The sequence below is a fragment of the Petaurus breviceps genome, unplaced genomic scaffold (assembly GCF_028583685.1).
Source record: "Petaurus breviceps papuanus isolate PSGF00001 unplaced genomic scaffold, PetGlider_PUasm1.0 90681, whole genome shotgun sequence".
Taxonomy (NCBI): Eukaryota; Metazoa; Chordata; class Mammalia; order Diprotodontia; family Petauridae; genus Petaurus; species Petaurus breviceps.
Window position 1 is genome coordinate 2,426,889 of NW_027187307.1, and position 27,502 is coordinate 2,454,390.

The 27,502-nt window shown below is 37.2% G+C and overlaps 1 protein-coding gene across 1 annotated transcript in view; it reads right to left on the reverse strand.

Moving 5' to 3' along the window:
* LRCH2 (leucine rich repeats and calponin homology domain containing 2) overlaps positions 1-27,502 on the reverse strand; it is a 90,038-nt gene that overhangs the window by 46,030 nt on the left and 16,506 nt on the right. The window contains exons 2-5 of the mRNA XM_069065210.1: positions 21,494-21,638; positions 15,869-15,995; positions 8,597-8,702; positions 8,377-8,513 (exon numbers count right to left, since the gene is read on the reverse strand). Of these exons, the coding sequence (XP_068921311.1) occupies positions 8,377-8,513; positions 8,597-8,702; positions 15,869-15,995; positions 21,494-21,638 (515 nt within the window). The remainder of the gene's footprint in view (positions 1-8,376; positions 8,514-8,596; positions 8,703-15,868; positions 15,996-21,493; positions 21,639-27,502) is intronic.

Consider the following 27,502-nt stretch of genomic DNA (forward strand, 5'->3'; position numbering starts at 1 on the left):
AACTCTAGAACAGAACTCTGCGTAGAAATTTTGGTTCCGCACACATTATTCTGAATCAGATCATACAAGTCTTTCTAGGTTTCTGTGAATACATTCATTTCGTCACTTCTTAAGGTAAAATAGTATTTTATTATATTCATATACCGTGTTTCCCCGATAATAAGACCTATCCTGAAAATAAGCCCTCCCCTTACTGTGTAAGATTCCTCTAAAATAAGCCCTCCCCCGAAAATAAGCCCCATTGAGATTGCTACTGTAGTGAAGGTGATCCCCTGCGCTACACGCTACATTACGGTACCCTCTGTATGCACCGTCCCCCCCTGTGAAATGCACACCGCGCTCCGAGCTGCATCCAATCAGAGCTGCAGCAGTGAGCGCGTCATCCTGTTCTTCCCCAGTGATTTGCTTATTGAATAAAGGTATATTTTTTGTTCACATTTACCTGTTTATTAAAATTGCTGTCAATGTTCATTAAAATAAGCCCTCCCCTGAAAATAAGCCCTCTGGTGTTTTTCTGTCCAAAAAAATTAATAAGACAGTGTCTTATTATCAGGGAAACACGGTATTACAACCTATTCAGCAATTTTCCCTGTATGATCTACCCTCTAAAGTAAAATTTGCTTTGCTTGAGACTCTTCCCTCCCTACTCCACTCTCTGTCTCTTTTAACCTACCCCCTGATCTGACCTTTTTCCCTACCAAAATTATTGCGTTTATTTTTAATGATTTATTTATTTTTAACATTCTTATCTTTTTACATTTTGAATTCCAAATTCTCTCCCTCACTTCCATCCCCTCCTCCACCCACTGAGAAGGCAAAACAATATATCAATTATACATGTGAAATAACATTTATATATTAGCTACATTTCCAAAAAAGCCAGAAAAGTAAAGAAAATGAAAAAATTGTACTTCAAAATTATACACTAGAATTCATTACTTCTCCCTCATAGCATTTTTTTCAGCATGAGTCGCTTGGAACTGTCTTGAATTAATAATCAGAGTAGCCAAGTCTCTCACAGTTGATCATACAACATTGCTGTTACTGTGCACAATGTCCTCCTGATCATCTTCATTTCAGAAACTTTGCATCAGTCAATATAGGTCTTGTCATGTTTTTCTGAAACTACTCCACTCATTTATTTTCCACAGCACAATAGTATTCTATCACAATCACATGCCATAACTCATCTAGCCATTCCCCAATCAATGAATATCATCTCAATTTCCCATTCTTTGCCACCATAAACTGCTGATATAAATTTTTTGATACAAAGATCCTTTTTCTTTTATCACTTTGGGATACATACCTAGTATTGGTACCACTGGGTCAAAGTATGCGGATTTATAGCCCTCCAAAATGGTTGAAGCAGTTCATTATTCTACCAACAATTCATTAGTGTACCTATTTCTCCCTCACCCTCTCCAGCATTTGTACTAAGTGTTTCTTCAGAGTTGTTTTAATTTTCCTTTCTCTAATCAACAGTACTGTTTTTCAGTTGTTCAGTCATGTCCAATTCTGTAACTGGTTGGGAGCCAAAGAGACCTGATCCAGGACTCAGATAATTACCCAATGACAGTGGACTTTAAAACAAGAATCTCTTTGAGATGCGACTTTTTGTTCAGTTAGCTCCTGAGTTCTTTGTTATGGGTTACACTTATCAGGATGTTACTTGAGTTCTGAGATCAATAGGCTATACCCCAAGATTTTAGTTATTAAGAGCTAAAATATTTGATTCAGCACTCAGGTATCTTTGGGTGGTCAGCTCTAAACGTAATGTCTTTTGAGGATTGCAGCTTTGTCTTTGAAGTTTGCTCTCAATTGTATCTGTTTATGACTGTGGCTGCATTAGCAGGTACCTGAGGCCTAGATCAAAGGTCTTACCCTAAGACTTTAGTCACCTAGATAACAAATCCTTATCAAATTATCTATTCTGTGCTACTTCCAGGATATGACAGACTAAGATAATGATAAGAATACTTGAGTCCCCTTCCTTTGTCTCATTGCTCTATAAAAACCTTGTCCTGAGAATTAATAAATGGAGTTCATGGTTCTTCCCTGAACTACCCACATGGTCTGGTAATTTCTTATTCATGTCTCTGAATCACGCTAAGTGCTGGACACTGAGCAGCCCACGGCAGTGACCTCATTTGAGATTTTCTTGGCAAAGATAATAGAGAGGTTTTCCATTTCCTTCGCTAGGTCATTTTACAGATGAGGAACTGAGGCAAACAGGGTTAAGTGACTTGCCCAGGGTCACACAGCTAGGAAGAGTGTGAGGCCACATTTCAACTCAGGAAGATGAGTCTTCCTGACTTCTGGTCCAGCACTCTATCCACTTTAACCACCTAGCTACCTCAATCAATAGTTACTTAGAGCATTTTTTCATATGACTTTAAATAGCTTTGATTTCTTCTTCTGAAAACTGACTGTTTATATCCTTTGAATATTTATCAATTGAGGAGTGGTTCTTATTTTTATAAACTTGATTCAGTTCTATACTCACTATATATATTTGAGAACTAAGGCCTTCATCAGAGAAACTTGCCGTAATTTGTTTTTTTATTTCTGCATTGTCTATGGTATCTTTTAGTATAATGTAGATTCCCTTATTATCTCTGTAATTAGGCCTATTTTGGCCTTTGATCTGAGATCACAATTGTTACCCCTTACTTTTTCATTTCAGTTGAAGCATATCAGATCCAGATCCAGCCCTTTATTTTAACCCTGTGTCTCTGTTTCAAGTATGTCTCTTTGTAAATAACATATTGTTGGAATCTGTTTTCTAATCCACTGTATCTGCTTCCATTTTATGGATGGGTTTATCCCATTCACATTCACAGTTATGATTACTGTGTATTTGCCTCTATCCCATTTTTTGTTTCTCCCTCTTCAAAAGTCTATTTTGTTTTTAACCACTGTCTCTCTGAATCTGCCTTTCCTTTTGCCATCCTCCCCTACTTTCTCCTATCCCCTTCCCTACTGGGTAAGTAACACTTCTATACACAACTGAATGTGTGTATCTACATACATATAATATATAAATGTATATACATATATATTCATATTCTTCCCTCTTTGAACCAATTCTGATGAGAGTGAGGTTCAAGCACTGCCTTCCACCCCTCATCATGTTCCCCTCCATTATAAAAGCTCTTCCTTGCACAGCTCTTTAGTGTGAGAAAATATGCCCTTTTCTACCTCTCCTTCCCCCTTCTCCCAGTGCAACTCTCTTTTTCACCCCTTCATTTTTTGAAGATCATTCTAACACAATCAACTCACACCTGCTATCTAGGCAAACTACTTTTAACTGCCCTAATAATGATAAAGTTCTTAGGAGTTATATATATATCATCTTCCCAAATAGGAAAATAAACAGTTTAACTTTATTGAGTCCCTTATGATTACTTTCATGTTTACCTTCTCTCGAATCTTCTGTTTGAATGTGAAATTTTCTATTCAGCTTTGGTCTTTTCATCAGGATTGTTTTAAAATCCTTTATTTCATTAAGTACCCATTTTTTTCCCTGAAGGATTATACTCAGTTTTGCTGGGTAGGTGATTCTTGGTTGTAATCCTAGATCCTTTGCCTTCTGGAATATCATATTCATAATTTTTATTTGTATGATGCATGTTTTGTAATTGTGTTTATATAGTTCCTATGTGTCTTGACAGGTAGACTTCCAAGTATTTATACTGCCTGCAGGTATTTTAAATGAAATTTCTCTATCTCTTCCTGCTGGATGCTGTTAGTAATATGCAGAAATACTGGTGATTTATCTGTGTGGGTCTATTTTACATCCTGTAACTTTGCTGAAGTTAATTGTTTTGACCAGATTTTTAGTTGACTAGGGTATGTCATCATATCACCTGCAAAAAGTGATACTATTATTTTCTCATTCCTCATGCTTATTTCTTCCATTTCTTTTTCTTGCCTCATTGCTAAGGTTAGCTTTTCTAGTACAATACTGAATAGAAATGGTTATAATGGACATCCCTGATTCACCCTCATCTTACTGGAAAGGCCACCAACTTATTCTCCTTACAGGTAATGCTTGCTCCTGGTTTCAGAAAGATACTACTGTTTTAATAAAAGTTTCATTTATTCCTACACTTTTTAATATTTTTAATAGGAATGGGTATTGTATTTTTTTAATTCTATATGTATTGAAATAGTCATGTAATTTTTGCTGTTTTGTTATAGATATGGTCAATAACACTTAAAATATTATTAATACTGAACCATCCCTACACTCTTGGTATAAATCCATCCTGGTCATAGTACATGATTTTTATGATATATTGCCATAATCTCCTTGATAGTGTTTTATTTTTTTTAATTGCATCAATATTCATTAGAGAAATCGGTCTTTAGTTTTATTTTTCTGTTTTTGTTCTATCTGGTTTAGGAATGAAAACCGTATTTGTATCAAAGAAGAAATTTGATAGGACTCCTTATCCATTTTTTTCAAACACTTTATATAGTACTGAATGATTTTTTCTTTAAATGTTTGGTATAATTTACTTGTAAATTCATCTGGTTCTAGAGATTTTTCTTAGGGAGCTCATTTATGTCTTATTCAACTTCTTTTTCTAGGATAGGGTTAAGTATTCAATTTCCTCTTCAGTTAATGTATGTAATTTACATTTTTGTAAATACTCTGCCATCTCATATAGATTGTTGGTTATATTGGCATACAGTTAGGCAAAACAATTCCTAATAATTTTATTTTGTTGTTATTTGTTGTGCATTCACACATTTCATTTTTGATATTGGTAATTTGATTCTTCTTTCTCTTCTTAGTCAAATTAATCAGTTGTTTATCAATTTTATTGGATTGGGTTTCTTTATAAAAAGTTTTATTTATTGATTCAATTAGTTTCATTTTTAATAATCACTCCTTTGATTTTCAGGATTTATACTGTAGTGGTTAATTGAGGGATTTTTATTTTGTCCTATTTCTAGTTTGAGTTTTTTTTTAGCTGCATATGTTGACCTGTTCTTTCTCTCTTTTTTTTGATGTAAGCATTTAGAGTTATAAATTTTCCCCTAAGTACTGCTTTGGCTACGTTACACAAATTTTACGATGCTGTTTCAATGTTGTCATTATCTTTAATTAAATTATAGATAGTTTCTATGAGTTGTTCTTGGACCCACTCATTCTTCAGGATAAGGTAATTTAGTACATAATTTTTAATCTATGCTTCAAAGGCCTTTTATTGAATGTATTTTTGTAGCATTATGTTCCCAAAGGGATGCATTTAATATTTCCATTTTCTGTTTGTTCATGAGGTTTTTATGCCCTAAAACACAGCTTTTAGCTTTTGTAAAGGTGTCATACATAGCTGAAAAATGGGTATACTCCTTTCTCTTACAATTCAATACTCCTCAAAAGTCTACCATAATCTAATTTTTCTAAAATTCTATCCCTCACCTTAATTTCTTTCTGGCTTATTATACAGTTAGATTTATATAGGTATTAGAAGGATAAATTGAGATTATACCAATATTATACTTCTATTTCTTCATGTAACTTTTTTCCTTTGGGAATAAGGATGCTATACCATTTGGTGCATATATGATCAATATTGATATTCTGTCATTTTCTATGCCATCATTTAGCAAAATGTAGTTTTTCTGAATATCTCTTTTACTTAGGTTTTGAGCAGATTAAATTGATTCTGTATCATTTTTATTTAACCTATTTACAATTAATTCATTCTGTCCTTTAACTGCCTAAGTCATGATTCCTTGTCTCTGAACTTAGTGAAGAAATTCAGATGGAATTAGGTTTAGAAATACAATTTTCTTGCTAATTGCTGTTCTATTCTTGCCTCAAAGAAATCTGCTATCCTTGAGGAATGCAAGCAGACACCAGGGACTTTGGTCTAGTATCTTTACAATACTGAGCTATCTTTCAAGTATGTCTGGTCTGCTCTCCAAAGAAATCCGGTCCATGATCTTTAACCTTGCAGATGGACTCAAACAACGAACATTGCTCAGTTACAGGAGGGAAAGAGGGAGTTGTTGCTAGCCCCTCATTCCCAGCTTCCAACAAATCACACCGTCCCCCAAACCTCAGATATGTAACCAATCAGGATTCATCACCCTCATAAGGTCACCAATCCTATAACCAATTTTAATATCACCTCACCTCCCCTATTCTGTTCTTTGTTCTATGCTTACAAAAAGGAGCTGAGTGTCCATCTAGGGTCTTTGGCTAAACTGAGGCAATTCATTGATCATTCTATTGGCAAGTAATGTGCTTGTTAATAAAATATTATTTTGCTTGGAGAGAATGTGCCTCAGTCTAACTTTTGCTGAATATTACTCAAAACAATCTTTACACCTAAAAAAAAGAAAGAAAGAAAGAACAATCTTTACACCTCTTTTTTCTACCTCAGCTGAAGCACAACAAATTCAGAGCTCTGTCTGTCTTGGATGCTTCTTCCAGGCAGGAGAACTGAGAACTGAACCTTCTGTTATAGAATCCAGTGGTGAAAGGAAGGAGTTCAATGTGATCCCCTGAATGGGAAGATGGAAAGAATTCCATGGCATTGCCTATTCTTATTCCTAAGGGAGAGGACAGAACTTGGATAAAACTCAATCCTTTTTTTTTCCACTAAAACCTTTTAGCATTATGATCTGGCAATTTTGTTTAGTTTTAACCTTTGAAGTTCCATGAGCCTCTCCTATCCTTTATATTTCCTTCCCAAACTTCAAGCACTTTATGATTCTAGTAGACCACCCTGCCTCCTTCTCCTTCTCCCTCCCTTCCTCTCTCTCTCTCTCTCTCTCTCTCTCTCTCTCTCTCTCTCTCTCTCTGTCTCTCTCCTCTCTCTCTGTCTCTGTCTCTCTGTCTGTCTCTGTCTGTCTGTCTCTCTCCCCTCTCCCTCTCCTTCAGTCTTTCATAGATACTAGCTCCTTCCCTACAAATGCATGTAGGTCATGCTCATCCTTACAAAATCTTCACTTTGATTTATTAAAATGAACAATCTTGATCTTACAGACAAATGATTAAACACACTTCCATCCTCTAAAAATAGAAAGTGAGGGACAATTGGTCTAAAAAGTTATATATTGTTTTAGACACATTAGATTCTGTTTAACTTTGAACAAAGTCGCAAGGTAGTGGCCATTGGAAGGGACAGAGAAAACTGGGAAACGACTGCTGTGGAAAATGCAAAAGGTCTCAACAAAAGTATTTTTAGATCCACTTACTTGACCCTGTTATTGCCTCTCATTATCTTATGGATTACCTCCCTTTCACAGGCAAACCCCTAGACAAAGCTGCCTCCACTTCCTCCACTTGTAATCAAAATTCCAATCCAGACAGACCCCTTTCCTACAATTTCTCTTCAACTTCTATATTTTGTTACTTGGTGACCTCAACAACTCAAATCGATTCAATGATCATTTCTATGCCAAGGCAGTTCCATGTGAAGTGACCAGGATTTGGAGCCAGAGGACCTGGGCTGGGATGACCTGGAAGAGCTTGACCAGTCACTTCATGTCTGCTGGAAGTTCCCTAAAGCCAAGGCCTTGAGATTTTTCAGACAAGTTTTTCTCTTGCCCTGCCCGTCCCTCCTAGATAACAAGCTCCTCCACAGCAAGGGCCTGGGATGGGTCATTGTACATATCAACTACTTCTCACAATGCTGCATTCTAGTACAGTAAAAATCCTAGGTAGGAGAAAATGCTAACTCTGGCAGTGATCTCAAAAACAGCAAATTGCCAGCGCTGTGGCTTCCCAATAAATCCTTGTTGATTTTTCTACTAAAGACTCCAAAGAAATATCTGGAACCCAGCTGCAAGTCTGCAGATGCCATGTTTTTATAGAAACAACAGGTATTAATCTATGGAGGATCACTAAAGAAAAGTATCCTTTCAAGTATAAAGGGAAGAAATTCTCCCCCCAAATACACTACAGGGCACTGGACCTGAACAATGACTGCACTGAGAAACTCAATGCATTTGGGGGGGTGAATGAAAGCATTTATAACAATAACAGCAGCAACAACAACAATAATAATAATAGCTAACATTTATTTAGTGCCTACTATATAAGCGAGGTGCTTCACAATTCTTAACTCACTGGAGATAATGCTAGAATACTAATTAGTAAATTAGCAATTACATTGCATTGAACTGCTTGCCAATACCAACTTCATGACAATCTATCAGGATGCCTGAGCTGGTATTCCTTTTCAAAGTGAACAATTTCATTCCCAGGTAAAGAAGAAAATAAATTATATTTAGATGCAGATACATAAACAACAAATTTAGCCCCAGTTTAGTTGTTTCTCAATTACTACAAGAGATAGAAGCAAAGAGGTATGGGAGACAGGAAACAAAGAATAAGCTTCTGATACAAACCTGTGCTGGTGGTATCTGCATCGGATTGTTGTCCAAAATTATCACTTGTAAATGCCGGAGTTTCCTATAACAAACTGGAATTTCTGTCACTTTGTTACAAGAAAAATCCAACTTAACTAAAGGGAGATCTCCCAATTCTGTCAAGAGAGGGAAAAAAAGGCAAATTTTAAATCTCTTTAATCTCTTGTTCAAGTTAGGAAAAGAAAAGTGAGTTTCTTACCATCTGGCAACATATGAAGATTGTTTCTTCTTATGTTTAGTTCTCTAAGTGAATGTAATTTTCCTATTTGTTGGGGAAGGACTTGAATTTCATTGCAGCTAATATCCTACGTGAAAGACATGAAACAAAATTAGCAATTTTATCAAATTGAGAAATATCCCAACTAAATCACTCATAACAGCACATGATTACTTATGTGCAAAAATTACATCCTGGCAATGTAGTTTATCTAAAATCTATCATGTTACCCATCATGGTAAATAAGTTAGTAGCATGTTGACCAACCAAAAGTTTTCCGTAAGAAAATTCAGGTTTTAACCTAATATCACTGAATAAACTGGCCCCCCTCAGAAATTTCAACTGAACATTAACTTTCGACCAGGCAAAACAGAGTTGCTGCTTAGCCAGAAGAAAAAGTAAGTACTAAACACTGACCCTTTAGATCACTAATGACAGCTATGATGGGTCACTTACGTAAGACAGAAAAGTTTAGGGAAAACTGCCAAAAATGTGGAGCAGGTTGTATAGTGCAAAGAGAACAGGGTTTGGGATCCCATGACCTGGCTTCAGATGTGGAGCAAGTCAGTTACTTACCCTTCCTCCCCTTTTCCATTATTTAGTATCAATAGAATCCAAAGCTTTTTCATGTGTTTCATATTTTCCCCTCCTTCAAATAACTTTGTGAATAAATCTTTCAGTGCCCTAACAATTGTGTGACCTTCTGCACAGATGATCTCTACATAATATTTTATCTAACCCACCTTTTTTCTCTTTAGTATCATTTATTTCTAGCTCCCCCATAAGCAAATCCAGAACACTTATGTTACAGGTCAAGCACAGTGACTCTAGTGCCCTTGAATCTTGCAGATCTTTTCAATATTTCTTCTGTTCAGTGTACTGCTCCTAGCTCATTCTCAAATGTTCACAAAACTATCTTTATCTGGCCTTTCGTTGGGCTTCCTTTAAACTGGCTTTACCCTCTACTGTTTCTCTCTGTTTATGAGGTAATAATGCTCATAATCTTCACTCTTCTTCGGAGGGTTTTCCAAACAAGTTCATATTCCAAATCAGTACTTATGTTCTAAACCTTTGGTCACCCTATCTCTCTGCCTGACAAATAAGTAAAGTGGTAGCTGTTGAACTAGAAGCGACACGAGGCATTCATTCGTCAAAGCTTTCCAGTTTGATTTCAGCCAATCACATGTGCTGGCTCAGGTTTTGGCACTTTCAAGATTCTGATCAGAGAAGATGACCAGTCGCTGACGCACAGTAAGTACCTAATAAATGCTTGTTGACTTAACACTCAGAAAAGTGTAAACCCAAGCCCCAACCTAGCTCAAAAGGAGACATGAACCTGGAGCTGTCTGGACAGTACAGATGCCTATTCAGCAGTCCTGCAACTGCTTCATGTTCTTATGATTAAGTATGAAGATAGCTATTCTAGCCATTTGTTTAGTTTAGGTTTCTATCAATACAAAAAGAGTAAATTACTGAATCCTAGGGTCTGGTTTTATTGGGTTTTTTTAATGAAGATCTGTTAGGTTTTTGTTCTTTCATTTATAATCTGTCCCTCCCATGATCCTTCTAATTCACTGTAAAAAAAAAACCCTCATTATAAACATACATAGTCCAGCAAAACAAATTCCCACCTTGGCCACGCCTTTAAATATATGCTCATTTCAGCATTTTCAGGGCCTCACAACCCTGGCAGGAGATGAGTGACATGTTTCATCTTCAGTCCTTTGGGATCCTGAATTATCATTGCATTGACCAGAATTCTAAAGTCTTTCAAATGTATTTTCCTTATGTTGCTATTATTGAAAAGATTGTTCTCCTAACGTTCACTTTGCTCTACATCAATTCACAGACATATTCCCAGATTTGTATAAAATTGTTCATTTCACCACTTGTTATGGCAAAATGGTATTCCATTGGGTGGCTAGGTGGCACAGTGAGTTAAGCACCGGCCCCAGAGTCAGGAGGACCTGAATTTGGTTCTGGCCTCAGACACTTAACACCCACACAAAAAAAACTAGCCCCAAAAAAACTTGGACAAGTTACTTAACCCTAATTGCCCTCCAAAAGGCAAAAAAAATGATATTCCATTGCATTCATATGCTAGAATCTGTCCAGACATTTCCAAAGAGGACACATCCATAATTTCCAATTCTGACAACTATGAAAAGAGCTATGTATTTGTACACAGTATGGGGCTTTTTTCCTCTTTCTCTATAGGGTATAGGGCATAGCAGTGGTATTGCAGGGTCAAGGGGTATGGAAAGTTTGTCAACTTTCTGAGCAGAGTTCCAAACTGCTTCCAGAATGGCTGCCCCAATCCATAGGCCCACCAACAGTGTCCAAATGCCATTCTTCCTGCATTTCCTTCAACATAATCCATTTTCAAATTGTTTTGCCATCTTTGCCAGGGTGAAAAGTGTGTAAGGTGAAACCTCATTTGCTTTACTTTGCATTTTTCTAATTATGAGTTATTTAGAGAATTTTTTCATATATAGTTTTATTAGTTTAGACTTTTTCCCCTTTAAAAACAGCCTATTTTGGGGGGCTGAGCCAAGATGGCAGAGTAGAAGCATGACCATCTCACGGCTCTGGCTTCCACCTTCCCCAATCCATGTAAAAGGGGGACTCTAAACAAACTTTGGAGCTGCAGAACCTACAAAATGACACAGAGAAGCTAACCTCCCGCTGAGGACAGCCCGGCAGGCCAGCAGGAATTCAGTGCAGCGCTCTGGGAGCCAAGCCCAGCCCCATGCAGAGGCTTTAGCCCCAGGACGGGCCTGACCAGCCACCCACCAGAGGGACTCCAGATCAGCAGCAGCTGTGGCCGTTTCCAGATTTATCAACACAGAGATGCGAAGGACAAGGTGAGAGGCCAGTGCAGTCTGGACTTTGGGACCAGTAAGTGGGAGTGCGTGGCTTTTGTCCCCAGGGCGAGAAGCCGCTGAGGTGCCAGCACAGCCAGCCACGCCACGTGACGGCTTCAGCTCCTGTCCTGCAGAGTGTAGGGAGACCAAGCACCAGTCTGAGGGGTAATCGCTCTTGCTTTAACCTGCTTGGATCTGGATTGCAGTCTAGGGTGGAGGTCCTGGGGTGTGTGTCCAGCTTGCCAGAACGTGTGGAGACCTCAGAGAGGGCACCCATCTAATACCTCAGGCAGCTGAGAAAACCCCAGCGTTCGGGACGAAAGCTCCCCTGTCTGGTGGCAGAGTCCTACTGTGGCAAAAAGCCCAAAAGTCAAGTAATTGAATGGCAAAATGAGCAGGCAAAGGAAACAAAGCAGACAGAAGATACCAACATTACACTGCTATTTCGAGGATGAGAAGAAGCAAGGCATGGAACAGGAGGAAAACAGTGAAGTCAGAACTCCTGCACCAAAAGCTTCAAAGGAAAATACGATCTGATTACAGGCCATAGAGGACCTTAAGAAGCAGATAAGAGAAGTGGAGGAAAAATTGGGAAGAGAAATGAGAACGATGCAAGAAAATTATGAAATGAGAGTCAACAGCCTGACGGAGGAAAATAATACCTTACAAAACAGACTGACTCAAATGGCAAAGGAGGCTCAAAAAAAATGCCGATTTCAATTTTCAGAAGAAAAAAATCAAAGCTATCTCAATGAAAAAATGCTCCAAATCACTACTGATTAGAGCAATGCAAAATAAAACAGGGGCATCTAGGTGGTACAGTGGATAGAGTACAGGCCCTAAAGTCATGAAAACCAGAGTTCATAGCTGGCTTCAGACACTAGCTGGGTGACCCTGAGCAAGTTACTTAACCCTATTTGCCTCAGTATCCTCATGTGTCAAATGAGCTGGAGAAGGAATAGCCAAACCACTCCAGTATCCAAACAGGGTTACAAAGAGTTGGAAACAACTAATAGAGTAAAGATAGATAGATAGACAGACAGACAGATAGGTAGGTAGACAGATAAATAAAACAACTCTGAAGTGTTGCCTCATAACTATAAGATTGGCTAATGCGACAGAAAAGGAAAATCACAAATGTTGGAAAGGGTGTGGAAAAAAGCGGGGCCCTAATACACTCTTGGTAGAGTTGTGAACCGATCTAACCATATTGGGGAGCAATTTGCAACTATGCCCAAAAGGCTATAAAGTACATACCTTTTGACCCAGCAACAGTACTCCAGGTCTGCATCCCAATTAAAGAAAAAATATTTCTAGCAGCTCTTTCTGTGGTAACAAAGAACTGGAAACTGAAGGAATACCCATCAATTGCAAAATGGCTAAATAAGTTGTAGTATGTGGTTATAATGGAATACTATTGTGCTATAAGAAATGAGGAGCTGGTTGATTTTAAAAAAACATGGAAAGACTTACATGAAATGATAAAAAATGAAATAAGCAGAGCCAGAAGAATACTGCCCAAAATAACAATAATACTTTACAATAATCAACTATGGATGACCTAGCTATTCTCAGCAATAAAATGATATAAGACAATTCCTAAGGACTTGTGATGAAAAATGCTATCCATATCCAGAGAAAGAACTGACAGAGTACAAATACAAATCAAAGCAGACTTTTTTACTTTATTTTTCTTGGGGTTTTTTGGGGGGTCTATATTCTCTTTTGCAACATGGCTAATATGAAAATATGTTTTACATGACTTCACATGTATAATCTATATTAAAATGCTTGCCTTCTAAAGGAGAGGGAAAGGGAAGAAAGGAGGAAATTTGGAACTCAAAAATTATTAAAAAAAAAAAAAAAGAATGGGGGCAGCCAGGTAGCACTGCGAGTAAGAGCACCGGTCCCAGTGTCGGGATGACGTGGGGATCGAATACGGGCTCAGACACTTAGCACCCACCCAGAAACACCTGGCCATGTAACCTTGAGCAAGTTACTTAACCCCAATTGCTTTTTAAAAATGCTAAAAGTTGTTTTGCATGTAATTGAGAAAAAATAAAATAAAAACATTCTTTAATAAAATAAAATTTTAAAAGTGTCTATTCATATCCTTTGACCATTGGTGTATGAGGCAAACATCTTAGTTTTATAAATTTGAATCAGTTCCTTAAATATTTTGCCTATGAGACTGTAAAGATTTTTCCCATTTGTTCAACTCCAACCCCTCTAGGGTACAAGGACACCAATGCTCATAAATTGACAGACTGGCTTTAAGGTCCTTTTACATCCTCTTGCTGAACCAACACAATCAGGGTTAAGTTCCCTACTTCCAGGGAGCCTCCATGCTCACTCTTTATTAGGCAATTTAGAAAATACTGTCAACTTTGGTGGGGGAAGGTTGAGAGGGATAGGATTAAGGCAGCAATTAGTGGGGGACAGAGAATGGGGCTTGAACAATGGCAGCCAGGGATTTGGAATCACTACATGTTAGGGAAAGCAGCTCAAAATAGCCCCACATAAACAGCTCCGAAGGGATAAGAAGAGCAAAGAAAAGAGAGCCAGGGACAGAGTCACTTCCTTTTTAAAGGTCCACTGAAGTCACTGGCTCTTCCGACTCAGCAGTCAATGAGAGATTACTTCATCATCTTGTTCTGAGGTGCCAAGCCTCTCAGCACTGGCCAGTCAGGTACTTGTGAGTCAGCTGGATGCCCCAAGGGCAGCTTTGCACACGCTCTGACCAACTCGCTCTGACGCTATATCTCACCATCCTCACCTAGTCTCACCTTTGTATTCACTCAAGTCGCCAAGTATCAAAGTGTATGTTAATTTCATCTGGAGAGTCTTAAATTCTTCACAGAATTTCTCCATCTCCTCATCCTTTGGTAGAAATTTTGGTGCATAAGCTGAAATTATTTTCAAGGCAGTCTTTCTGTGAATACTTATCAAATTTACAATATGAGATGATCAAATTTCCTGTGATATAATATTTCCTTATTGCCTTTTCTTTCTTTGCTTCTCCAAGGATAAATCTGCAAGCCTTCCTTCCAATTAGCTACAATTATCATCTTTTTTCTAGTTTTGTTCATTGAAGGAATGCTAAGAATGATACAACTCAGTTCCTCCTGTTGTATATTCACTCTTTGGTTACTGTATGACAATGTACAAAAACCTGATAAACTCAGGTTTAGGGTAACAACAGCTAAGTTCAAGTTTCCACAGATGGTGTAAAAATGGAAATTCCTAACACCCTTGCACCTGTTCTCTGCCATTCTGCCCCCATCACTACAGAAACAGGAGAACACACTGGCCTGAGGGAAACTCTGCTTTACTTTGTTTTATGGTTTTCCATAGTCAGCACACTGCTGAGCCTCTTGTGCTTGGGCCCGGCCTAAGAAATCAGCTTCAGTCCTGCTCCAGGACCATGTTCCAAGTCTTATCAAAATGGGAGAACTTGCCAGAGCTTGTGCTTCATAAGAATAACTTTTAAGAACTCAAAGTCACATCCATACCACAAATGAAGTAATGGAATGGTATCTTGTGGAACATATATTTAATGAAAAACGAAAAGTTTATGCTTAATATGCAAAATAAGAAGTAAAAATGATACCTATTGTGATGATTGTTATGTGAGGTTGTGATACAGAAAGCTGTAGAGAAAGGAAGCAGTAGGGTAGTTCTAGATTTGTAGTCAGAGGACCTGGAGGACCTTGGACAAGTCACAACCTCTCTGGGGTTTGGGTTTCCTCCTCTGTAAAATGAGGGACTGGCCTAGATGACCTCTTAGGTCCCTCGCACATCCTAATGCATTTGAGACTTGACTTTTTTTACCCCTCCAAACTCGTTTATTAACATTTTCAATTTTAATAACCCCAGGCAGTTGTTTTCACTTATCATTATGTTTTTGTTGCTTATATTTTGCAGCTTCTTTGTAAACATTTCTGACCTCAAAATATAATAAAAACCCTATGAGCAAAAAGAGGCTTTGCTCTTCCTCTTACCTTCAGACCTCTTATTCTCTTCTTTTTCCCCTTCCTGTTCTTACTGTTCTCATAGCTGTCAAGCAAAACCTTATTTAACTCTCTTGTGCCTTGATATGTCCCTTGTTTATAAAATGGGAAAAATGTTTATTGCTTTGAAGTGTCTTTAAAACATATGACAGCATTATACGTCTTTTTATACCCCTTGTCCCCTTAAAAGTTACTTTAGGGTGTTAAAGAAGAGTGACTTATAACCAGGCTTCTTCCGACTTTGGTGATTATTAGATACCAGGAAAAACAAAGCTTAAAATGTCATTAAGATAAACAATGCAATTTCAGATAGTCAAATCCTGTATACTCTATAACAAGGATAGTTACATATGAAATGTAATTAACAATTATTTACTCACCAATTCCATCAAGTCTTTTAATTTCCCAATTTCTTCAGGAATGGATACCAATTTATTATTACTGACAACCAAAACTTTAAGCGGGAGATCAAATAGATATTTTGGCAATGTTGATAAAAGATTTCGACTGAAAAAAAAATCAGAAAAACTGTCAGCAATGTCTCTGAAACTTGTCACACGGAATTGTCAAGGAAAAACATTTCACTTTAAAAGTCAATTTGACAAAGGAGATAAAACCATCTACTGATTCTCAAATATCTAGCAGGACTCTCCCAAACTAGGTGTCACCACCAATCTATTATCTTCTTTATATAAGATATTTAATCAGGACAAAATAAATAAGGCAACAAAAGCAGTATCAGCACACCTTCCCCAATGCAGACAGTATCTATTCACTCTCTATACCCATGGGAAGCCTGAGAAATGAATTCATGCAAAAGACCACTGGCTTCAGTAGAGTCATGTTCTTTTCTCTCTGCCAATCTGGGTATCACTGTTTGAAAACTGTTCCTGCTGGTATCTGCTGTCCCCTACTCTTGCCTTTCCAGGCTGCTCTTTCAAACATTGAAAGTTCTAGTTTGGATTACATAAAGTAATATACTCAGTATCTGCAGCAGTATTTGTGCAACCTGCCTAGCTTGTCTCTCCTCCATAATACTCAAAAACCCTAGCAGAGAACTCTGCTAAACTCCCTTCTTATTAGGAGAAGCCACAATTTCTTCCTATCTATTTCACTGGAGAAAAGGTAATAATTATTTCTCTCCTCCTCATCTTCCTCTAACTATAATATTTTCCATGCTAGACTTTTTCAGACTAATAAAAGTCTACATGTGCTATATAGTAAAACTTTCACAAAGATAAACAGAGTAAATCTTTAAGTCACATAATAAATAAAATATGGATGCCAACACTCCAGGCATATTCCATTCTAATGCTCTATTGTGCCCTTTCTCTTTGTAAATGGATCGTGAAATCCAGGAGAGTTAATTAACCTCCTCTACTAGACTCAGGTTGCCTACAAATAATAAGAAAAATATATTTAACCAATTTTTTTCACTGTACACTTGGAAGACTGGTAAAAACCATTAGAACTAGGAGACATTCTTCAATATAATTTGTTCCAAAAATCTGAAATGACAACCAAGGATCAGATTTGAGAAATCTAAAGAGAGCCAGGATAAGTATTTGGTAAAAAGACTTACTAGTCAACTGTTTCATTTCAACAATGCTATACATAATATAGCTTAAGAACCAAATATAATACAAAAATCCTAAGTAAAATATTAGCTAGAAGACTACAAAAATATATTACAAAGATTATACATACTGACCAAGTAAGATTTATACTAGGAAAGCAGGGATGGTATAACATAAGGAAAACTATTAACATAACTGACTATAACAATAACAAAAAGAATCATGTGATCACATTAAAAAAAAGGCTTTTGAAAAATACAATATCAGAAATGCCAGCAACAGCAACAAGAGAAGAAAAGGAAATTGAAGGAATCAGAATGGGCAATGGTAATAAACCTATCTCTTTTTTGCAGATGACATGATGATATACTTGTAGAATACTGGAGATTCAACTAACAAAATAGTTGAAACAATTAATAATTTCAGCAGAGTAGTAGGATATAAAATAAACCAACATACATCATGAGCATTTCTATATACCACCAACAAAACCCCACAAAAAAAGATAGTAAGAGATGCCCCATTTAAAATAACTGTAAACAGTAAAAATACCTGGGAGAATAGTTATCAAAACAAGCCCAGGAACTACATGAACTAATTATAAAACATTTTATACAAATAAAGTCAGATTTAAATAACTGGAGAAATATTAATTATTCATGGGAAGGCAGAGCCAATACAACAAAACTGACAAGTTGACCTAAATTAATTTATTTATCCAATGCCATCTCAATCAAATTACCAAAAAATTATTTTACTGTGCTAGAAAAGTAATAATGAAATTCATTTGGAAGAACAAAAGGTCAAGAATTATAGAAGGAATTAATGAAAAATGTAAAGGAAGGAGGTTTAGCAGCTTTAGATCTTAAACTATACTATAAGGCAATAATTATCAAAATTATCTGGTACTGGTTAAGAAACAGAGAGGTAGGGGCAGCTAGGTAGCACAGTGAATAGAGCACTGGCTCTGGAGTCAGAAGGACCTGAGTTCAAATCCAGCCTCAGACACTTAACACAAAAACTAGCTATGTGACCTTGGGCAAGTCACTTAACCCCAATTGCCCTCCAAAAATCAAAAAAAGAAAAGAAATAGAGAGGTAGATCAAAGGAACAAAGTAGACAACACACAGCAGCAAATGATTCTAGTAACCTTGTGTTTGACAGATTTAAGATTTAAGCTTTCAGGATAAGAATTCATTATTTGGTTGGGAAAAAAAATTGTTGGGAAAGCTAGAAAGCAGTCTGCCAGAAACTGGGCATAGACCAATATCTTATACCATTTATCAAGATAAGGTCAAAATGGATACATGACCTAGATATAAAGGGAAAGATCCAAAGAAAATTACAAGAACATGGAATGCATTACCTATCAGACTTACAGCTAGGAGTATAACATGAATAAACAAAAGATAGAGAACATTGTGAAGTGTGTAATGCATCATTTTTATTACATTAAATAAAAAAGACTTTGTACAAATAAAATCAATATAGTCAAGATTAGAAGGAAAATAGAAAATTGGAAGAAAGATGTATAAGCAGTTCCTCATATAAAGGTCTCATATTTCACATATATAAAGAGTTTTGTAAAATTTGTAAGAATCCAAATCACTCCCCAATTGATAAATGGTCAAAGGATATGAACAGGCAGTTTTCAATGAAGAAATCAAAACTATGTATAGTCATATGGTAAAACATGCTCTAAATTACTACTGATTAGCAAAATGCAAATTAAAACAATGTTGAGATATCATCTCACACCTATCAGATTAATTAAAATGATAGAATGGGAAAATGACAAAAGTTGGAGGGGATGTGGAAAAAACTGGGACACTAATTCACTGTTGGTAGAAATACGAACTGATCCAACCATTTTGGAGAGCAATTTGGAATTATGCTCAAAGAGTTATAAAACTATGTATTCCCTTTGTCCCAGCAAAAGCACTTTTAGGTCTGTTTTCCAAGGTAATTAGGGAAAAAGGAAAAGAACTTATATTTTCTAAAATATTTATAACAACTCTCTTTGTGGTGAAATTGAAAGGATGACCATGAATTGTGGTATATGATTGGGATGCTACTGTAAGAAATGATGAGTTGGTTGATTTTAGAAAAACATAGAAAGGTATGCATGAAATAACAAAGAGGGAAATGAGCAGAGCCAAAAGAACCTTAACACTGTACGCAGTAACAGTAATACTGTTCTAAGAACAACTTTCAACAACTAAATCAACTACAAAGGACCTACGAAGGAAGATGCCATCTTCCAGAGACAGAACTGCTAAGCAGAAGTATGTACAGTATGGTTTTACATACATACATATATGTGTGTCCAATGGTAGCCTTCTCTAGAGCGTGGTGGGGAGGGAGAAAAAAATTAAAAGTGCTTAGTAGAGAACTAAAAAAAACTTAGAAAGAAGCACAGAAAAGCAGGGTAACTTTGAAAACTATGTGTAGTTTTATTATATAGTTTAAAAAAAAAAAAGTAAATGGTGTGAAATGGAGGAAAAGAACCAAATATATCTGAGTTTCACAAATTGTGCTGTAGTGGCAACAATGAGAAGATCTGGCTTCAAAGTCAGAAGGACCTAGATTCAAGTCTTGCCTCTGACAAATACAGGCTGTAAGATCACAAGCAAATCATTTAAACTCTCAGTGCTCTAAGACAGGGTCAAACTCAAATAAAAATGGATCTCTGTTGGCCACATAGTGACTTAGAAAACCACAAATTAACACTTTCTACATTTTATTGTATTTTTATTGATCATGTTAAACACTTCCCATTATATTTTAATCTGGTTCCCCTGGATTTTGGGGACCTTCTACACTAGGAAACTCTTTAGGACTACAATTGCAGCGAAGACATCAAACTGCCTTGGCAAAGGTAGTTCCATACCATGATGAAATCACAGCTATCTGAAAAATCCTTATTCTTCAAATTACTTACAGATAAGTGTCAACAGTGTAGCTGAGGAGCACATCAAAGAAACTTCTGGGAAGGAAATGGGACTTTTATGGGGATTTCCAGTTGGGGGTTGTAACCCAAGGGACATCCAAGACTGCAGTGTTAACATTCACAAACTAAGCGGTCCCAGATTGTCCCTAATATGCCACAGAGCAAGAAAATAAGATATCCAAGCAGCAGAGAATTTGAAGAAACTAGTGAATGATTCTAACAGAGATGTAAGTGCTAAATAGATGATACTCTCAAGCATTCCCCGGTTCAGCCTCAGGAAGATCTTGTACTTGCCTTTTTTAAAGATGGAGGGAGTTTGTAGAAACTTATTTCATTTCCCAGGTGCTTTACTATTCATTTCGGGATATATTAAATAAAAAGTTGCCTCCATGCTATCCAATGAATATCCAATTTATGATCTAAGGTCCTGGGTTCAAATCTTGTCTCCTCCACCTCCTAGCTATGTGATCTTGAGCAAGTCACAAAAGTCCCTACAATTTGAACCTAAGGCCAAGAGTATTAATATCACAGGGCCCATGGGCAACATAGACTAAACTTTCCAACATAAAATGGGACAATTTAACATGTCCAAACTACTACTTTCTCTGGTATGGAAACCTGACTTGGTAGTGTCTTTTCCTAAAAGAAAAAAAGAACAGGAAAAATTCTCTGAGTTCTGCCAATCCATATCATTGTAAAAACCCCATCCTACAGCCAGGAAGCTTTCAACATCAGCTTCCCTTTACTTACATAAATCTTAGATCCAGATTAGAAACTTTATTAATATTCTAAATTTTACAAAAAACCATAAAGCTTCTCTCAGAAGTTCTTGCCCAACATAACCTATACGTGTGGAATGGAAAAGGAGACTTAAACAAAGTTAATGAGGACTAGAGACCAAAAGTCTAAAGCTCCTCAAGAATGTAATAAGAGGTTCATGCCCCAGATCCAACTATTAGCTGCTTCATTTACTTTGGTCTTTTTGCTTTTGTGTGCATTATTTTCTTGTTCAAAAACATGGCAATGGATAATTCATTCAAAGTACTTTTGAATGAGAACTGGGGTATAAAAATGGACAGATCACACCAAAAAGAAAAAATGTTATTGATTATGTTCCTTGAATTCCAGCTAAATAAATTTGATAGTTACAAGAAAAATGACCATCTCCCACTCAAACAAATCCAACAAGAAATAAATTCTAAGCGATAATTCACACTAGAACCATTTCAAGGGGACTGCGGCAATACTACTCATTTGCTTTTGACAGGTTCAAGATCAACTCACTAGGGTTTTGCCAAATTACCACCCTCCAATTCCCACCTCAACCCTTCTTACATCATCAGCAATAAGGGAAACTAGACAAAACACACAGAATATAAGTAAAATCCTATGTCAACTAGAACCAAACATTCCCTAGCTAATAGAATGAATAACAATCTGAGTGAATACCAAGAACTATGGAAAAAAGGTGTGCTTACCTAATATTAAGGTATGTTAACATTTGCAGATTTTTTATGGTTTCAGGAATGGCTTTGATGCAATTATGATACAAATTTAGGGTCTCGAGTGGTGCGAATAACCAGACATCAGAAGGAATCTCTGTAAATCGATTTCTTGAAAGATCTGAAAATGAAAGTTTATCTTTATTTAAGTGTTAGAAGCAAACCTATAGCTATGGTAATCAATAGCATTATTTTCATATATAATAAGTCACCTACACTTAGAATGTTCAAAGTTATTCATAGATACACATGAACTATAAAATACAATGGGATAAAACACTATCTACTGCCACCTAGAAGACAAGAAAAGAAACATCCTTCAAAAACACACCCAGGGGAGATATTTTTATTAACATTTTGAATTTGATATGAATATTATATTCCAGTGAGTGTCAAATAAATAAGATATATTAAATTTTCTTGTGTTGAGTGCCTATCATGTGCATGGTGCTAGACAATAGGAATTTTTAAAAAGTTTGAATACAACAGAACCTGCTTTCACAGTCTAATAGGGGAAAGGACAATTATATATGGCAAAGGAAAAAGTACAAAGCAAAGGGCCGGGTCAAGTGTTATGGGAAATATGAGAAATGAAGGCCTGCTTTTGGGTGGAGGAAGGAGGGGACAGAGTCAAGAAAGGGCTAATATCTGATTTGGTATTATTTGAATAAAGAGAACAACTCTGAATGGAATGAAATGGAGTCAACTTGCTTCCAAGTATCTCCAAGATCTACCCTTTAATCTCCACTCTTAGAGCTACCATCCTAATTCAGACTTTCATCCTCTCAATCCTGATTTATTTCAACAGCCTCTCAAGCGATACTTTCCATTTATATTCCCTTTTTCTCCTAGTCACTACTTTAAATATAGCATTCCCCTCCTGGAAAACAGTGATCATCTAGTGCAATCCTCTTCATTTTAAAGAGGAAGAAACTGAGGCCAAGTGAGTTCTCTAAGGTCACACAGGTAGTAAACAGCAGAGCCTGGTTTCAAGTCCCAGCATTTTGACTTCAAACCCCATATTTTATCCACTAAAGTAAGTTATCACATCAAATCTAAACTCCTCTGTTGTGCTTTTACAATAGTCCTCCTTAATCTGCCCCAGGACATCTAGGGAACTGACATTTCTAAATGTAAATCCAACACAAGTAGGAAGTAGGCCTCAGTCTCTTCATCTATATTCAAGACATTGGACTAAAGTACCTTCCATCTCAAAAACTATGAGGCAATTGTGCAGGAAGAGAAAAATGAAAGGGGCCCCTAGGTGTCATGGATGGATCACCAGGCCTGGAGGCAGGAAGACTCCTTTTCCTGAGTTCTAATCTGACCTCAGACACTAGTTTTGTAACTGTAGGCAAATCACTTAACTGTTTGCCTCAGTTTCCTCATCTGTAAAATGAGCTGAAGAAGGAAATGACAAACCATTGCAGTAACTCTAACAGAAAACCCCAAGGGGGGGGGGGTCACTGAGAGTCATACATGACTGAAAAATGACTGAATGACAAAAACCTTAAAATCACTACATAAATGTTACTGTTTTATTATGTTGTTATTATTACAATGATATTGACAGTGAGGCAGAAGAATTATGCTAGAAAAACATCTTCCCGTATTTTCATCCCAGCTTGAGAAGGGGTATTAGACAAAATGTGCAAGTGAACACGGTATACTGGTCCAGAGCTCTGACTATGTCAGGGTGGGGAGGTCCCAGTTAGGACCATCCCTGCTCTACAACTGAGTCTTTGAGAACTACACATGGTCCTGAGAGGCCCTGAAACCCAATACCCCAAATGCTGAGGTTAGCATGCTGCCTGTCTAGTTTTAGAACAGCAAACAGATATTTTTATAACCTACACATTTTTTTATTTTCTTTTTATTATTAACTTAAACACAAACATGGATATTTCAATAAATAAAAAAAGAGAAAAAGGACTGTATGTGAAACAAATCAACTTTTGTCAACAAGAGTTAACATATTATTGTATAAAAAGAATTGTTTTCAGAGCCAGGAAGGCCTACCTTTAAGTCCTACTTCTGACACATACATACAGCCATACTACACAAAGAGTACATATACATACATGCATATAACATATAATTGCATGTGTGTGCATGCATGTACACATATGGCACATGCATCATATATGCATGCAGGCTACAGGCTGTGTAACCCTCTGAGCAAGTCCCTTCCCCTGTCAGTACCCAACTCTCAGTTGCAGAGAAGGTCTACCTTTCACATCCTGCACTGAAGGGTGATGTCTCCCTCGTTCCCAACTACAAAGAGAACCCTCATCCCTCTCTCTAACAGCCATTTCCCCTGGAGAAAAAGAACATTTCATTATCTCTTACAAAAAAATTTTGCAAGTTCCTTCAGGAGACTTTGATCCTTCCAGGCATCTCCAGGCTACCTAATTAAATGTGTTTAACCAAGTTTCTGCAGGAGGTTTTCTATTTATTTTGTAAGCGCAGAATTATTCTAATTTAGTGGAGCTGAAGAAGATAATACATATTATAGTCACAATAAAAATACTAGCTAATTACCAACCCTGTAATTAACAAAGTCTACTTCCAATTCGCCTTTTGTAGAGGTTTAATAAGCAATAGAACTAAATCTGCCAAAAGAAGTGCAAGAAAGCAGATCCCCAGAAGAAGGGGAGGTAAGACCTGGCTGTTCACATTCTTGAAATATTTCACAATGGTGGCACCTTATGCTTCCCCCCAACCTTGCTCTCCCCCTCACCCCCAGTAAAATAAAAACCCCAATGATAAACTTTTATATAAGTTTAATAGATGACAAAGTTCTTCCACCAAAGTCATCTGTACTGGGAAGTTTTCTCGCTGCCTATATTCTCAAAGGCTGGCACAGTGGACTGGAAACTGGAAAGGTTTCACGTATAGTCTCAGCAACAAAAAGTGTTTGGTATCTAAGGATCTACCTGGTTATAAACAAGGAGAAGATGGTCCTCTCCAAGCTCAGTGCCAAGCACCCTGGCCACTAAAGGATGAATTCTTCAGCCACAGAGACTCAAGTAACAGAAATATAAAGAAGTACCTTCAGTACTATGTAGCCCACTTCTGTATTTGGAGGCTCAGAAGGGAACAAAAGGTACTAACAATCATGCTTCTTAAATTGTCTATCAACATTAATTTATACCTTTTGGTACTTGGTAAGATTTTTATACAACAGCTAACAGGTTCATATGCTATTAGAGAAATTGAATAGCAAAATCCAGGATGACATCCATACTATAAAGAAACCAGAAGACAAAAGGTAAATGAATTAATGAAAAAGCATTTAAAGCACCTACTATTTGCCGAGCACTATGGTAGTTAAATGGCCCACTATAGGTCCTCCTCAGAGCCAAATCAGAGGACCTAAAAGCAACAAGAAACATCACCTCATCAAAAACTCGGTGATGTTGCCTTGCAGTACTCACGATGAGCTTAGGCAAAGGAATGACTCTAACATGGCTGCAAACCATGTCCCAACATAGCAGAAGGAGTGCTGGAGTCATGGCCCTAGGCTCAAATCCTAATTTCCAGCTCTGTGACCACACAGCTTCTCTAGGCCTCAGTTTCCTCACCTGTAAAACAGTGTAAAAAAATCTGTACTTCACAGGGTTATTAGGAGATAATGAGATAATGTATGAAAAACATTTTGGAAACTTTAAACTATTATATAAATGCCAGTTATTATTGTTTTATTATTATCAGTGTGGTAGATGAAGCTGAGAAACAATCCCTGCCTTCAAGGGTCTTACATCTTAACGGGGAAGACAACACGTAAATAAATAAGTACATGCAAAATTGATCAAAATAGGTAAGGTAATCTGAGACTAGAAAGCCCAAGTGCCTAGGGGAATCAGTAAGGCATCCTACAGAGGGTGTGAAAGGGGAAAAAAGTCTAGTGTGGTTAGACCTGCATTTGGAGAAGATCATTAGGGCATAGTATGAAAGATGAAGCTGACTGACTGTGGCTCAGATCAGGAGTTTCTTATTGCCAAATTTAGATAAAAATTGAAGAAAGCAGGGAAAATCATCAGACCACAGAGGTATGACTTACATAACATCCCTTATGAATATGAAGTGGAAGTGACAAATAGATTTAAGGGATTAGATCTGATAGAGTGCCTGAAAAAATACGTACAGAGGGTCACAATATTGTAGAGGAGACAGCAACAAAAATCATCCCAAAGAAAAAGAAGAACAAGAAAGCCAAATGGCATCTGGTGAGGCTTTAGAAGTAGCTGAGGAAAGAAAGAAAGCCATCTATACTCTGAGGCTCTGATTCCTTTCCTTTCACTCTTAATTGTCTCTTCCAGCCTCATCACTCGCTGCACAGTCTCCATCCTTCTTACCCTTTCTGCAGCCTTTGACACTGTCAGCCTCTTCTCCATATTCTGCTCTATCCTGATCTTCCTCCTATCTCTCTGGCTGCTTCTCAGCTGCCTTTGTTGGACTTTATCTAGTTCATTCCAATTAATAGAGGGGTGTCCCACAGGGCTCTGTCCTGGTTCCTCTTCTCTTCTTCCCCCACACTATTTCACCTGGTGAACTCACTCACACCCATGGATTCAGTTATCTCTAGAGCAATGATTCTCAGAGCAATTTATTCGGCCTTACATCTCTTGTGACCTCTAGTCTCACATTTCCAACTGCCTAATGGATATGTCCTAGAGACATCTTAAACTCAGCATGTCCAACTCTACCTTCTCTCCCAACCCACCTTCCTAACTTCTCTGTTATCGTAAAGGACAACACCATCCTCCCAATTACCCAGGCTCACAAAACATGTGCCATGATCAAAAAAAGAACCTAGAAATCATCCTTCAAGAAATTCTCAAGGAAAATTTCTCTGATGGGGCAAAATAGAAAAATTGCTAGGGGACAAAAAAGAAATTGAAAGAATTCATCGATCACCTCTTGAAAAAGATCCCAAAAAGAAAACTCCTAGGAATATTATAGCCAGGTTCTGGAGTTCCCATATCATGGAGAAAATATTACAAGCAGCCAAGAAGAAACAATTTCAATATTGTGGAAACACAATAAAGATAACACAGGACCTAGCAGCTTCTACACTAACAGATCAAAAGGCTTGGAATATGATATTCTGGAGATCAAAGGAGCTAAGATTAAAACCAAGAATCACCTACCCAGAAAAACTGAGTATAATGTTTCAGGGGAAAATATGGTCATTCAATGAAGTGGAGGACTTTCAAGCATTCTTGATGAAAAAACCGGAGTTGAATAGAAAATTTGACAATCACACATATATATGTCTATATAGGATGGTATATGTGCATATGAATACATATGTTGAATGTATATATGTGTACAGGTATACATAGACAGAGGGCACAGGATAAATTGAATAGGAGGGGATGATACTTAGAAGGTGAAATTAAGAGGTGAGAGAGGAATATAATGAGAGGAGATGGGGAGAGACAGAATGGGGTAAACTATCTCATATGGAAGAGGCAAGGGAAAATGGTTACAATGGAGGGGAAGAACAGGAAAGCAAAAGGGAATGCTTCGACCTTATTCTTGTTGAATTTGGCTTGGGGAGGGAATGAAATATACACTAAATAGGGTATCTTGCCGTACTGGAGAGTAGGGGGGAAGGGGATGAGAGGCGGAATGATGGAGGGGAGAGCAGGTTGGGGGGGGTAGTTAGAAGTACACACTTTTGAAAAGGGACAAAGTGAAAGTAGAGAATAGAATAAGTGGAGGGCGGGATAGGATGGAGGGAAATATAGTCAGTCTTTCACAATATATTCACTATTGAAATGTTTTGTGTAACTACATATACACAACCTATATTGAATCGCTTATCTTTCCAGTAAGGGTGGGTGACAAGGGATGAAGAGAAAGAATCTGGAATTCAAAGTTGTAAAATCAAATGTTTTTGAAAATTATCATTATTATTATTATTATTACATGCAACTGGGAAATAAGATATACAGGCACTGGAGTATGGAGATCCAT